The sequence below is a fragment of the Labeo rohita genome, chromosome 17 (assembly GCF_022985175.1).
Source record: "Labeo rohita strain BAU-BD-2019 chromosome 17, IGBB_LRoh.1.0, whole genome shotgun sequence".
Classification (NCBI taxonomy): domain Eukaryota; kingdom Metazoa; phylum Chordata; class Actinopteri; order Cypriniformes; family Cyprinidae; genus Labeo; species Labeo rohita.
Window position 1 is genome coordinate 30,638,029 of NC_066885.1, and position 16,239 is coordinate 30,654,267.

Below are 16,239 nucleotides of genomic sequence, written 5' to 3' on the forward strand. Positions count from 1 at the left end.
ATCAAACATGTGAAGTTTGGGGCACATCAGGCATTTATACACACGATTCAGGCACACAGTGTCCGATCTCCACCTAAATTCTCATGTTTGGCAAGAGTCCTGTCCTAAACACATATCCAGGCATGCACATATTCAATCACAGTCATAACGCCGCCTGACAACAGGAAGTGACATGTTTTGCGCTGTAATGATATATGTGGAAGATATGCGTGTTGAGTGTGAGGGTGGGTGAGAGAGAGAGCTAGAGAGAGAGCGAGGGTCTATTTAAACTCTTTATGGTTTAAAGGTCTATTTATTTATATCTGTGTGAATTCAAGAAATGCCTTATTTCTTATTCTTCTCTGTTAGTTTTAGGGGACAAAAATAATTTTATATAATAAGGTTAATAATTATGTTAACTACTACATAAAAAGATCTAAAGATACATACATGTGGACTTATATTTTTTTTGTGCTGCAAATAATAATTTGACAGTCATTTGATACTGACCTATGACATCCTGTGACATGACATTCATCTGAATTTACATGATCTCATGAATGTGACTGTTGTGGTTTTCAATCATACTGGCAACAGCTGGCTGCAGTAAATGTGGCTTATTTAAATTACTTTCATTTAGTCCTTTGATGCTTACCTGCTCCAACTGCATACTGCCCACGGTGCACAGCTTCCCTATAGTTAGGGCCCGAGTACTAACTATAGGGAATTATTATTTTATTTTATTTATTTTTTCCACCTATCTGGGGATTTTGGGGGCCTTAACATGCTCAAAAACTCTTGGAAATCAGTACACACGTTGGAATGTGTGGCCATTAGGACGCTGCAGAGACTGGGACCTGGGTGTGGCACAGGGGCTCTATGGCGCCCCCTGGAACGCAGTCAGACAACTTGATGTATACCCCACACATACTTGCACATATACCTATGAAGTGCGCCTCAAGCTACGTTCCACATACATGTACGAAAATCGGTAAAAGCCAGAATCTGCGCATAAATCCCTTTAGAAATCCTGGTCAGGGGAAGATTGTACGTGTACGTGCATCTACACCCCGTCTCCTCCCCAAAATCACCATTTATGGGAGCTTACAATGCCTAGTTTTACTATGCATAACCTCATCTGCATACCATTTCAATGCATATTCCCATCTACGTGACACCGCGTTTAACACCGTCAAATGTACATAAAGGAAATATGAGATACAAAGTATTATTCCATTTGTGACATACACACTAATTTCTATTGCTAAAAAATATCCAGTATCCTTATGCTTTATAATAAATATATGAACATATCTATGAAAACAAAATGGTTTAAAATAGTTCTCAGATATATTTTAAAATAGTGTTGGTCTTTCTTTTACAGTGGCCAAATAGTATTTTGATTGTTTTAAACAATTCAAATCAAATCATTTATGCAGTTTTGCTGATAAGGTGACCTTCTATTTTTAACAGAAAAAGCCTATATATATTTCAGTGTAAATTTATCTGACACATTACCTACATATTACTATTTTAGTATTAGTATATTAGTATTAGTATTAAAAGTATTTTAAAAGTATTTTAAAAAGAAAATGTGCACATCTTACCATGTTCTTCAAGTTGTATCCTTCAAATACAGTGGTATTTTTCATAATGTTGTGGAGATGTCTTCACATGACATCAACACCTACGTGCAGCTGCGGTTGTACAGTAAGCTGTTATCATTGGACCTATTCAAACCAGAGACTGTTCGACCATCAAATCCAGCAGTGTCCGTCATAATATCGAAGTAAGTGCGCATCAGTGAGCATTGTTCTTGCTAAAAATATTTTCTGGTAAGATCTACAGTTTAGTTTAAATATTAATAATTGTGCACCTATAGCTCTACACGCTGTCATTAAAACGTAGCATGCCACAGGAAAAGTGATCGAGCATATCCACTATGTACAAATAAATAAATTTTTTAACTTCTGCGTAATGACTTTTTGTAATTTCAGTGCTTAGAGAGTGGAATATTTAATATAAACACATATCGAAATGAAGAGAGTTTAAAATCGTTTACTTCATTACTTTCTCACTCCAAAAGAGTACGCATGGTCTAGAATGTCTGTACAGTGCGTACATATTTACGCTAAGTTTATTTTTTATATATCCGGATATGTGCATGGAAAATTGCTTACGCATATTTATATGCCGATATTGTGCATGCGCAACATTTATAAATGAGACCCCCGGTGTAAATGCCCTTTGAAATGCTTTCTGGATGCATTTACATCCGACTGCAAACTGGACAAGTGTAAATGCATCTGATTGTTAAAACCAGATATGCAAATTTTACTCCACCCAAAATATTAAAATAATAAACATGTGAGAGCGTTTTATAGGCTATATGGCATTCAGATATGACAGTACTAATGCAACGCGCATCGCCGCGGATAAGTGGTCGAGTATCTCTTCAGCGAGCCGACACGCAAACTGCCACAAATGAAACTTAAAGTAAGTTGCAGATGCTCAACACACAAACATAACCTATATTTCCAGAGCTGATGTCGTGCTCTCTCCTTTTGCGGTCTTTGATCTTGAAATTAGCTGTTAATGAATAAAATGCAGTGCATATCTGTTGCTTTCATTGGCATGAACTCTGTTAAATTAGCATATAGTGTGGGAATTGAGAAATGGATTTATATCCATTTTGCATACACATTTATGTGACCAAGTGTAAACTGAAATGTTTAACTCATCGAATATGAATAATATGATATCATATCCGATCAGAGAAAATGCATGAAGTGACCAGGTGTAAACAGGCCCATATTATTCAGCAATACTGGATTGTCAAGTTGACTCCACTGACAGCATGGAGGAGCCAGGAAGGAGCTGGCAGTGTAGGTGACCAGGGTGGAGCAGGCTGGGCAGATGACCAAGGTGGATTACCACAGCTGTACAGACATTGCTGAAGATTTCCGCACCGGTGCAGATGACCACCACAGTAGAGAAGCCAAGACTGGTGACCCCCAGAGCTGAGAAGACAGAGCTGGAGACCACCACCGATCTGGCGCAGCTGGCAGAACTACAACAGAAAACACAGACAGGATGGTGATGGCCTCAGAGACCAAATATAGACAGGCAGGGGGTTCAAAATCTGCTTCCTTAGCCAAAGCAGGATTGGCAGAAAGTTCGGACATAACAGAGGCATCAGGGAACACAGAGTTCAGAAATATCAACCTCGGCTGTAACAGTGGCAAACAGGAAACAGAGGGTTCAGAAGAGAATGCCTCTGCGGCCTCGGGAGAAACAGGCGAGGTGGTGCATCCCAAACACACAAAATGGCGGTAGCCATCACAAGGAGAACAGAAAACAAAACAGCTACATCCAAGACAAATGGTGCTGCAGCTGGCGAACAAGAGAATGCCAAGACCAACAGGCTTGAGAGAGAAGCAGTCTGTTCACTTGAGAGCACGGAGACTGGCAAGCTTGAATGCGTGTCCAATGTGGCAGATCTGCCACTGACTTTGGCGTCAGCAGCTGGCATCACAAAGCCTTCGCTGACACACTTGTCAGAGGCAGATCTGACACACTGGTCACCGGACTTCTGTCAGAGCTAGGATCATATACCCCTCAAGAAATATTCAATGGGTGGATCCTCCTCCACTTCCCCCACAGTGAAAGGAGATACAAATGCAAAGAAGGCACAAAACAGAAAATAACAAAAGTCTACAAACACACAGAGAATACATGACGTGAGTGTTGTGTGTGTAAAAACAGAGCTATTGGCAAAATCTCATCTGTAAGTCATGCATCAAAGTGTGCCCTACCTACAGCCTTTAGAATATGAAAATTTTTTTTCTTAGAACATACTGATATTTTAACAAAGTGGGTGGAATTTTTACAAAATGCAAATTTCTGTTAACGTCTTTGAGATTTTGCATACCAGCAGGGCTGCCAGATCCTATTCCCAGAGTTCCGTTCCAACCATGCTTTAACACACTCGTTTGTAGGGATGTGACGAGATCTTGTGACGACATCCTTGCAAAACATTTTGCAGTGTTTACATTAAAGCTGCACAATTAATCCTTAAAATATCGAGATCTCGATTCAGACACCCACACGATCTTATTCCTGAATGACAACGATTTAGCTATGTCTGTTGTTTCACATTGTGAGTGTCAGTGGAGCATGAGAAGCACGTCTTGTCGCTGCCCATGGTAATGAATCAGAGGGTCAGGGTAAATGTGAATGCAGAAAGAGCAACACAAACAATCTTTTCAACCACAATAATCATTATTTCTGCGTTACAGACATTTACTTTTTTACTGGGCTACTTTTTCTGAGATTTCTGAGAGGTGTTTGTGTTGTGCATCATAGATGACAATGTCAGCGTCTGTTAATTTTAATTGTTGGAGAAAACTGGTGCTTTTGAGCTTTTTTGCGCTATTTTCATCTTCCTGGTTTAAAATGTACATTGTGCTGATGTCACAGTTTTTTTTTTTTTTTAATTATTATTATTATTAAGAACAATATGTCAACCAATGAGAAACAGTTGCAATATAAAATGACAAAATAATGAAAAAAAGAAAATTAAATAAAAATTACAATAACAAAACAAATGAAATATTAGACAGGGTTATAAAGTTAAACAAATCACATTGCATTCATAGTAAAAGATTAAACAGCTTACAGATTTTTACAGTTTTTAAAGCCTTCTTATTACACAAGTTAGAAATAGTCTTAAAGTAATGTTGTATTTCAACAAGCAAAACATGAAACAGTGGCTTCTGACAAGAAAAGCAGCGAACGATAGTCTGAAAATACCCTCCCCTTTTGCAAGTAATATTCTTCCCCTCAGAGATACTGTAAGTCTCTCTGCAACCATAAATTTAATTTTCTCTGTGTTTTATCAATAATAGGGGAGAAATTAGATGCACATCTGTCATTTTGATTTTTACATGAAGTGTTTCCTAAATAAGAAATCTTATCTTTAACTGGAATATTATTAATTGTGGATAGTTTACATTCTTTAATTGAAAGTAAATCGCATTTAGATAAATTTAAAAAAAGACCAGAAGCTTTAGAAAATTTTTCAACAATGCTGATTGCAAAAGGGACCCAAGAGGCATCTCTTAAAAAAAGAGCAGTATCATCTGCTGGCTGATCTTTATTTCTCTATCCGCAATGAGAATGCCTTTCAAGATACTTTTATTAATAAGATGTGAGAAAGCTGGGCGACAAGAAGGAAGAGATAAGGTGAGATAGGGCATTCTTGCCTGATACCCCTCTGAATGTTGAATCTGGCTGACATACCAAAACTAAATTTTAGTGAGCAGTTTCTATTTGCATAAAGTGTCTTGATGGCATTATAAAAAGAATCACCAAAACCGAATTTTCAAAGACAACGAAAAATAAAAGAATGCTCAACTGTATTGAATGCCTTGTAAAAGTCTAAAAAAAATGAAACTGTCTTCTGAAATCAAATCGGAATAATCAAGAATATCTAAAATGAATCTAATATTATTAGAAATATGCCTATTTTTAATAAAGCCAGACTGTGATTTATCGATTAAATAAATCATAATTTCCTGTAATCTTTGGGTAAAAATTTGAGCAAGTATTTTGTAATCAGTGTTAAGTAAACATATTGGACACCAGTTTTCAATAAGAAGTGGATCCATTTTAGCTTTTGGGATCAAAGTGATCACACCTTGTGTCAAGCTAGGAGGAAGAGCTGATTTCAGAAAGCTCTCTGCATAGACTTCTGCAAGGAATGGAGCTAAGGGTTCAGAGAATGTCTTATAAAATTCAGTTGTAATTCCATCATTCCCCGGAGACTTGTTAATTTTAAGATGATTAAAAAGAACAATAATTTCCTCAAGAGAGATAGGTTCTTCACAACGATTTTTGTCATCTATCTCTACAGAATTCAAATCAACTATTGAGTCTAAGAAAGAGAATGTGTCATCTTTATCAAGTTTAGAGGTATATAACAACTTATAAAAATTATAGCAATAATTTGAGATTGTCTTGAGGTCATCAGTAGTAATACCATCAACACTGAGTTTAGACATGCTTTTATAATTAGCATGAGACTTCTCTAATCTGAAGAAATAGGCAGAATTTTGTTCACCTTGCTCCATCCACCTCCTCCTAGATCGCACAAAGCACCTTCTGCTTTACATTTGTATATATTATCAACGTGGTTTTGTAAATTGCAAAGCAGAACAGTTTCATCATTTGAAAGATTTTCAGGGGGCCCCTGAGTGAGAGCAGCAATTTCACTAATAACCATCTCAGCTTTCCTAAGTTTAGCAAGCGCACTTCCATAGCTTCCCATAAATTTACCAATATCAAATTTTAATATCTCCCAATTATTACTAAAAGAACGTTCCCTTAAAGCTTATTCCCAATAATGGTTAATAAAATAATTAATTTTAAGCTTAACAGTATCATGAGTTAACAGAGAGCTATTTAATTTCAAGTATGATGTTTTAATATGAATTAAAGTGTTTACAGAGATCTTAATTTTAATATAGATAGCCTTATAATCAGTTAGGGTTAGTTTTGGAAGGATATCAACTGAAGTGTTTTGAATATCAAAAGATTTAGAGATTAGCCAAAAATTTATACGAGAGAAACGAGAGGCAGCTTTATTGCTCCACGTAAAAAGTTTAGTATAAGGGAATTTCGTCCTCCAGACATCGGTCACATCAAGTCTCTCCATTAATTGTTTCAATTTTGAATTGAGTGATGAGGGCCGGCCTGGTGGCCATTTATCAAGAGCACTGTCAATAGCAATATTGAAATCCCCCCCATGACAAGTAGAGAAGTTGGGAACTTATTTAACCAGTTTAGCAATCTACTTTCTATGTAATCAAGAAAAAATTTATTTTCAGACCTTGAGTTGAATCCATAAATGTTGACCATAATAATAACAGTTGAGTTCACATCAATGATATTACACCCTTTAAATGCATTCCTTAGAGTAGTAACTCCTGCAGAGCGTTCAGTTCCATGGGAAAAACAAAGTTCATTACCCCGTTCTGATCACCAACAGAAGAATGGGATTCTTGGAAAAAACAAAAATCAGGCTTCAGCTGTTTCGCAAATAAAAGTAAAGCTTTTATTTTTACATTATGTCGTATACCCCTGACATTTAAAGAAAACAAAGACAACAGTGTCAAAAACAAATAATTACAGGCCTATAAAAGGAATAATTGAAAAAACACCTTAAGATAAAAAGTTATATACGCAAAGAGAACTCCCGAACTCTGCATTTAAAGTGTAAGTCAATATTAAGTGAACCAGCTTATCATAAAACATCTTAAGTTCCAGGCAAAAGGAACTGAACTATATTCAAAAGGATATTAAGGCACAAGAACCAAAGTGTGTTGGCAGATCTGCAACAAGACCTCCTGGATCAACCATATTCAAGTCGACAATCTTCAAAGATAGCCATCAAGGTGGAAGAACAATTTCTTTGCCTTCCACAAATGCTCGAGCTCTGACATAATAAGCCTTCTTTCCAGCATCTCTTGCACTTTTAACTGCAGGCCGTAATTTTTACCTCTGCTCTCTGTCTTCCTCACACATTTTGTCTTTTTCAGTTGAATAAAAGACTATTTTCCCTATTCATTTCATCATTGAGGATTTCTTAAGAAAAGTTTAAAAATTTTGTCTCGTCTCGTTCTCGTGAACCCAGTCTCATGTCTCATCTCATCTTGTGGGATAAGTGTCTAGTCACACCCCTACTCGTTTGTAATTGTAAGTGTTCCTAAACATCTAAATTTGCTGGCTCAGTTGTATTTGTTTAGGTTTGGAACTGTTTTTTTGTTTTAAGGTAGACCTCCAGGAACAGGACTAGGCACATCTGGTGTGTACAGTGCCATTGTTTGAAAATGTTTTTTAGATGTATATTAGGCCCCTTGGCCATATAACCAAAGATTATATAGTAATAACAATGATAATAAATATCAGTCTATATTTAAAAAAAAAGTTTTTAAATGTTTTCAAAATGCTTCTTATTCTACCAAACAAAAAAACAAAAACAAAACGAGTGCCAAAAACATTCTATTTTGTTATAGGTTGTCATTTCTTTCAGTGTAATACCCAATGTGCTTCCATAGGTTTCAGTTTGATTTGACATGTGGCTGCAGCACAAAGCCACGCGCGGACATTGCCTTTCACTTCAATCCCCGCTTCAGCAGCTCTCCACAGATCGTGTGCAACTCATTACAACATGAAAACTGGGGAAGAGAGGAAAATATTGACCTCATGCCATTTAAACGAGGAGCATCTTTTGAGACCATCATCTTGGTACTCTGTGATGTTTTTAAAGTAAGTATAAATCATATCACAGGTAGAAACAAACCTGGTTAACAACCTTTGGCCTGTCTGGTTTGAAGCATTTTAACCCATAGATTAATTTTTAGTAGTAGTTTTGTTGTAATACAAGTACTTTCTGAGAGAAATTTTAGATTTGTCAAGTGACAGGAATTTGACTCATTTACTTTTGTAGGTAGCAGTTAATGGTGTCCACATTTTGGAGTATAAACACAGAATTCCTCTTGAGATGGTCGACACGTTTTCAGTCTCTGGAAAAGTAGAACTCTATGCAATTGGCTTTATCCCTGACTCAGTAAGTGACATACACTACTAGTCTATACACAACTGATGTTCACAATCAGATTTTTACGATTATGAAAATAGTAAATTCAGTCAAGCGTGTCCAAGCTTCTGATTGTTAAATCAGCTTCATCATTTATGTTGTTGTAAAGGGTAAATAATATGCATTTCAACTTTGCAATTACATATTTTCTCTTTTTGCACAGGCAGTATTTTCGAAATCAGGAGACCTAGTAAGTTCAACATCCCTTCAGCTGAACTCAACAATTGATTTGCATAATTTATTTTTTCATATTAAAGGAGAACTCTACTTCCAGAACAAAATTTTACAAACAATTTACTCAATCCCTTGTCATCCATGATGTTCATGTATTTCTTTCTTCAATTGTATAGAAATTATGTTTTTATGTTAAAAAAATTATGTTTTTATGTTTTTATGTTTTATGAATTATGTTTTTTTCTGAACGCAGAAAGCGTCTCAGGATACGTATGTAGCCATGGTTCCCTGAGAAGGGAATGAGACACTGCATCCTCTAGAGGTCGCTATGGGGAAACGCCTCAGCGTGACCGGTGTCTTGAAGCATACATCTAAACACAATAATAACATTGGCCGGCGACAGCCTATGACACCACTACCAGCACGACCACAGTATAAAGGGGCGCCGGGAGAACACGTCAGCCGCTTCTTTATTTGAAGCTTGCGTCCGAAGCATGGCGAGGATCCTAGAGGATGCAGTGTCTCGTTCCCTTCTCATGGGAACGAGACCATGGTTACATACGTAACCTGAGACATTCCCTTTCGAGGGTCACCGAACTGCGTCCTCTAGAGGTCGCTATGGGGAACATTATGCCCACTCTGCCATGCTGAGGGGAGTACATGCCAGGCTCATGCCGAGCACTAAGTACCAACTCTACCAAGCTAAGAGTTGCCCCAAGGACACCTAGACGGCTGTCAGTGACATTATCCCCTTCGGCCAAAGGCCTGAGCTGCATACCTCTACTTTCCTGTTAGGGGTCTGATATCCTAGACCCAGGGTAGAGCTCAAAGGTTTGGAATCAGAAGAAGAGGCGATACAGCCAAGCACCTAGTAGGTAACTAGGCCCTGGCCTGTCACCCAGGGGCTACTGCCAGCTCTACATGAGCTTGCTCAAGGAATTGTCTCAACAAATCCTTGGTAGCAACACCCTGTTTAAGTCGGCATTACTGAGGATACATAGAGTAGAGTGGGGCCCAAGGGAATTGGGGCCTGAACCAACTCCAAAGAATGGGAATGAGGTCGAGCGCATAACCCATAAAATACAGGTTTTTAGAAAAGAACACAAGATGCTTAATGTGTGTCCTTACCATAGCTTGGATTTTAGCAAGTGCATAGAGACTAGCGTGTGCACTTACCACAACATGGATTTTAGAAAGTGCACAGAGATTAGCATAATTCTGCATGTACAGAAAGCTTGTCACGGAGCTCTGGGGAGCGGAGAATTTAACCCTCAAGAAGAGAGGAAATTCTGAACGACCCTCTGAAGTGGAGAAGCATAGCCGTGTTCCCCATAAAATAGTCTAGGGGGAAGGCTGGATAAGGTCAGACCCCCTGACATTGCTGTGGAACCCACAGAGCAGGCAATTAAACTCTTCAGGATAAGAGAGAAACCCAGGCACTCAGAAGGGGGGCAGCATGCTCATAGGTGATCCCCTAGGGTGAGGAAAGCACTGCTAAGCTCATTCAGCAAAGCGAACAACTAAACGGGGACAGAGAGCCTAACTACCAAAGTGACCCTCCATGGTGAGGGGAGCAATGCTAACTCGATCATAAAGCAGCCTACCAGGGAGGCAGAAAGTGCCCCAACAACCTGGCATGACTGCTAACCGGAGCTCTAGAGGGCGGAGGCTCAGCTCTCAAAAATGGAGAGGAACTCAAACGCTCAGTTTTGGCAGCATCGGGTTCATGTGTGACCCTCTAGGGTGAGGGGAGCACTGCAAAGCTCACCAGCCAGAGAGCAACTTAACAGGGAGGCATTGAGTGGCCTAACAGACTAAGGTTGCTGACTCACAGAGCTCTGGGAGTGGAAAATCAACTCTCAGAACGAGAGGAAATTCAGGTGCTCAGAAGGGAGCAGCATGCTCATAAGTGACTCTCTATGGTGAAGGAAGAAATGCTAGCTTGACTAAGAAGCAAGGGACCAACCTAACAGGGAGGCAGAGAGAGGCCTACCAGCCTGAGGTTGCTGACTCACAGAGCTCTGGTGAGTGGAGAACTCAGCTCTCAGAATGAGGGGGAATTCAGACGCTCAGTTTTAGGAGTGGCGTGCTCATAGGTAACCCTCTAGAGTGAGGGGAGCACTGCAAGCTCAACCATCAAGAGAGCAACCTAACAGGAAGGCAAGAGGGGCTTAACGACCTGAGGTTGCTGCTCAACGGAGCTCCAGGGAGTGCAGGGCCCGGTGGGAGGAGTTTTCAGATGCTCAACCGGGAACGGTAAGCTCAAAGATAACCCTCTAGGGTGAGGGGAGCATTTCCAGGCAAACAGGACGAGCCTATTCAACTCGGTATGGTTGCATAAGTGTTCCTGGGAGCAGCAATCTCAGCCCACAGGCTGAGGTGTTCCTTACGACTCAAACTGGGAATGGGAGGTGCATAGCTAGCCCTCGCAGTGAGGGGAGCACACCTTAGCTCGACCAGAAGGCAGTCCATACATATCTGAGGAGCTACCGCTCCTCAGAGCGAAAGCACTCAGGAAGAAAACATCTCTCACTCGCACCTCCGAGAAAGCAGTGTACTCGAGCCCACTCCACGGAGAGGCGATTCACTGGTTCGACCGTAAGAGCAGTGTGGAGTTAGGAGTGGAGCCCCTCAACACCTCAGCAGGAGAAGCTCACATGATAGTTCATGATGGTTAAGTGGATGACTCACATCTCAGAAACCCCCTCGAGGCAAGACATGAGTAGCACATCCTGGCTGGGGCAGCTTCTGCCAACACTTGAGCATGGAGAGAAAGGGCTCTCAGAGTGCATATAATGTGATTATCCACATCCTGTAGTTCATTAGGGAATTTTTGAAAAGGAAAAAATATCCCGTCAGGTCCTTCCCATGAACTGCCCTATGAACTGCGAATCTTGGGCAAAGGGAAGGAATTACACTACAACCGCAATGCACAGCATGTATTCAGCTCCCACAAGAGCTAAACACACTCCGCCCACACGCTAGATTCTTCGGAAATCAAGCGAGAATAGAGCCGCCGCCATGAATGCGTCGCTAAGGCACTCATGCAAACTCGAGTACTAACACGGGTAAATAGTGAAACACTCAACTCCCGTCTCAGTAGTCTCACGAATGCATCACAATGAGCACAAGCCGTCTCCTAGTGAGTTGAGCACGTTCAATTCATGCTTATTTATCACGAGAAACAAGCAATGAAATCTTCACTATACACACACAACGCGCGAGCCGTGTGAAACAGCAGGTAACAGAGCATGCCTATTTCCCGTGAGAAACAAGCAATTAATGCTACGAGCGCATTCAATTCCCTCGAGAGCCGAATGCGCTTGCTCTTCACCACACACACAGAACATGCGAGCCGCGTCAGCCGGGTATCAGAGCATGAATGCAAGGAGCGCAATCAACTCCCTGGAGAGCCGAATGCGCCTGCTCTTCACCACAAACACACAGCTCGCAAACCGTGTGAATTGCGGGTATCAGAGCATGCTTAAGTAATGAATACTACAGTCGCATTCAACTTCCTCGGGAGTCGAACGCGCCTGCTCTTTATCACACACACACAGCCCGCAAACCGTGGGAATAGCAGGTATCAGAGCATGCTTAAGTAATGAATACTACAGGCGCACTCAACTCCCTCGGGAGCCGAACGCGCCTGCTCTTCACCACACACACACAGCCCGCAAACCATGTGGACTGCGGGTATCAGAGCATGCTTAGTAACAAATACTACAGGCGCATTCAACTCCCTTGGGAGCCGAATGCACCTGCTCTTCACCACACACAACACACGAACCGCGTGAGAACTGCGGGTATTAGAATGAGCTTTAAGCAAAGAATGCCTCCGCGAGAACATGCACTCCTAGTCGTGCTTAGCTTTTGCTAACATAAAACAAATGGTCAGTGAAGACGAAGAAGAGGCTGACGTGTTCTCCCAGTGCCCCTTTATACTGTGGTCGTGCTGGTATTGACGTCATACGCTGTTGCCGGCCAATGTTACTGTCGTGTTTAGATGTATGCTTCAAGACGAGAAGGTCCTGGCTGCAGCCTGCAGAACGGGGTGGAGCTGCATGTGGGGCAGGGCTACATGTGTCGCCCCGCCCACAAATTATATCATTGGTTAATGACGCCAACGGCCTCAGCAGGATTTTATTTCCACTCGTTTGTCGCCGCGTTGGTGAGTAGTTGAGCTACGAGTTTTGTCTTATTTGATTAGTTGTAATGTTTGATTGCAAAATGTTGTTCAAATCCTACTCTGGGTTTTATGGTAATGGGAGGCGTGGCTGCTTGAAAGGATTCTATGACAGTATAGAGGATATGGACTCCTGTTTTATGTGCCATTGCTAGAATGCCTGTGGAATGTAGTAGAAGGGAGAATCAATGTTAACCCAAAATGTTTGTGTGTGTTGGTCTTGTTTTTTATCCTGGAGGGAACTTTCCTGTTTACAGAGGTGTCTACGTCATTACATGTCATTAGCCAACTGAACCATTTATTAATATCTCATGTAGATAATTAACGAATTTATAATATATTGTTTAATATTTTATATGTAACAGCCCCGCCCCACATGCAGCCCCGCCCCGTTCTGCAGGCTGCAGCCGGGTATACTTGTTCAAGACACCGGTCACGCTGAGGCGTCCTCTAGAGGACGCTGTTTGATATTCCCTTTGGAAAGGATCACTGGGTTCAGCGCAGCGGCAAAAGTTCAACTAATTTAAACTTCACGCCAGTGGTGTTATTTTGGTCAATGTAGCAGCAACAAACTGTCCTCGCGCAGCGCAAGCCACTGAAATGAATGGGTTTCATAGCGCAGCGCTTTCCGCATTTGGTGTGAAAGCCGCTTCAGTCAGTGTGCGAATGCCGAGTTCTCTTTCGTTTCTAATAGGTTCTGTTATTGCTACACACATGCTCATCTTGGAGACTATTCATGTAAATAAAGTAAGTTTTGTCTTAAGTAAAGTGGAGTGTTAACTTGCCTTCAGTAAGCTTGAGAATGTTTTACTGATATAAGTTGATTAGTTTTTGCTGTATTGAATTTTTTTTTTTTTTCTAGCTTCAAAGAAAAATAATTTTCTAACATCTTTGCAGCAATAGTTTTTATGGGTCCAAAACCACCTTGGGTATGCATGATTTTCTAATAATACAATGGGCCATCATCAGTTATTCCTTATACAATGTAATTTATTGTAATTAATGTAACTATAAATGCATTCAACAATAAAACAGGTTGACATTGCGTTTTTCTAGTTGCAAAGGTTACAACTTGGTCCTGGTCCTTGGTTTAGCTCCAACTTGCCTCAACACACCTGCCAGGGGGTTTCTAGTATGCCTAGTAAGAACTTGATTAGCTGGTTCAGGTGTGTCTAATTGGGGCTGGAGCTAAAATCTGTAGGACACCTCCCTCCAGGACTGAGTTTGGGCCCCCCTCGGTTAAAACAATGTTAAGATTCTGACAAACAGTAGTGTTTCCTTGGACTCGGATTTGACTCAAGCTCGGCCCTTATTTGGGACTTGGACTCGTCTTGGACTTGATTGGTTAAAGACTTGGACTTGACTCAGACTCGACTTAGGTGGACTCAAACCCAACACTAGTAAATTATTTGTAAATTGTTGTTCTGGAAGTGGAGTTCTTCTTTAATATGATGATTCATTAATATTATGAAAACATGACTCACTACATATGCGGTGTCATTTTGCAGAGCATACCTTACAAGGGCAGTTTACTTAGAGGAGTCATTCCAGGGCAGCATATAACAATCAAAGGGCACATCAGCTTATTCCCTCACAGGTAGTTACCAAGCTTATATTTTGTACAGTTTTGCCCTTTTAATTGACACCTTTAATTATCTTATTTTGTCTCTTTTTAAGTTTCACTGTTAACCTGAGGTGTAGCCAATCCAACAACATTGCCCTGCACCTGAACTCACACATCAAATCTGGCATGCTTATTAGGAACTCTCTTCTCAGCCAGTCATGGGGCCCAGAAGAGCGTGAACTGCAATACTTTCCCTTTTCAGCTGGAAACTACTTTGAGGTACCTCCAACCTACGCTACCAATGTAGACTACGTAGACCTATGTCACTGCAAGAGCACTGTTTTACATAACCATGGTGAACTGTCTTGAGGAAAAATGTCATATATATTAAGAGACAGGTATATATATTGAGGTTATGTGGAAAGGTTAGAACTTGTGATTTAAAAACATTTTGCTCTTCTTTTTTCTTTTCTTTTTTTCCTGAAATCTTGTCCTCTTCTGGGCAACATCCTGCAACATTATATTTACATTTACATTTAGCAAACACTTTAACAAAAGCAACTTTCAAATGAGGACAACCAAAATCATCAAAAGAGCAATGATATGCAAGTGATATGGCAAATCTCAGCCTAATGCAGTACACATTTTTTTTTTTTTTTTTTTTTTTTTTTTGTTAATTATATAATAAATGAAAAGAAAACAGATAGAATAGAAAAAAAAAATAGAACAAGATAGTGTTATAGGCCTTTTTTGTTAATTATATAATAAAAAAAGAAACAAATAAATAGAATACAAAAAGAATAGAGAAGCTATTTTTTTCTTCTTTTTTTTAAGAAAACAAGCAGTTAGAAAGTGAATAGAAGGCAAGTCTTAAAGGGTCAAGCTTTTTTACAGAATAGAATTAGAATAGAGTGCTAGAGTTAGAGGGTCAAATAAAGATGGAAGAGATGATTATTAGCTGTTTCTTGAAGATGGCTAAGGACTCTGATCAATTGGGCAGGTCATTCCACCAGGAGGGAACAGTTAATGTAAAAGTCAGTGAAAGTGATTTTGTGCCTCTTTGGGATGCCACAGTAATGCGCCGTTCACTTGCAGAATGCAAACTTCTATAGGGCACATAAGTCTGAAGTAGTGATTTCAGGTAATGGGGTGCAGAGCCAGTGGTGTTTTTTTAGACAAACATTAATGTCTTAAATTTTATGCAAGCAGCTCTTGGTAGCTTGGTAGTCTCAGTGCAGATTGATGAAGAGAGGTGTGATGTGAGTGTGAGAGGTGGGTTCTTTTTGGCTCATTAAAAATTTATCTTGCAGAATCCAGATATAATTCAGAATTTATCTTGCATTCTTGCTTTCTGGATTAATTGTAAAGGTTTTATTTACTGGCTGGAAGACCTACCAAGAGAGCATTGCAATAGTCCAGCTTGGACAGAACAAGAGCTTGAACAAGGATTTGTGAAGCATGTTTCGAAAGAAAGGGCCTAACCTTCCTGATGTTGAATAAAGCAAATCTGCAGGACTGCGCAGTTTTAGCAATGTGGTCTGAGAAAGTCAGCTGATCATCAATCATAACTCCAAGGTTTCTGGCTGTTTTTGAAGGACTTATGGTTGATGTGCCTAATTGGATGGAGAAATTGTGATGAAAGGTTAACAAAAATAGGTTAACAAAAAACAATTATTT

At 40.1% G+C, this 16,239-nt stretch overlaps 1 protein-coding gene across 1 annotated transcript in view; it reads left to right on the forward strand.

Moving 5' to 3' along the window:
- lgals8b (galectin 8b) overlaps positions 1 to 16,239 on the forward strand; it is a 51,051-nt gene that overhangs the window by 17,666 nt on the left and 17,146 nt on the right. The window contains exons 3-7 of the mRNA XM_051133490.1: positions 8,097 to 8,307; positions 8,489 to 8,608; positions 8,802 to 8,828; positions 14,507 to 14,595; positions 14,676 to 14,841. Of these exons, the coding sequence (XP_050989447.1) occupies positions 8,097 to 8,307; positions 8,489 to 8,608; positions 8,802 to 8,828; positions 14,507 to 14,595; positions 14,676 to 14,841 (613 nt within the window). The remainder of the gene's footprint in view (positions 1 to 8,096; positions 8,308 to 8,488; positions 8,609 to 8,801; positions 8,829 to 14,506; positions 14,596 to 14,675; positions 14,842 to 16,239) is intronic.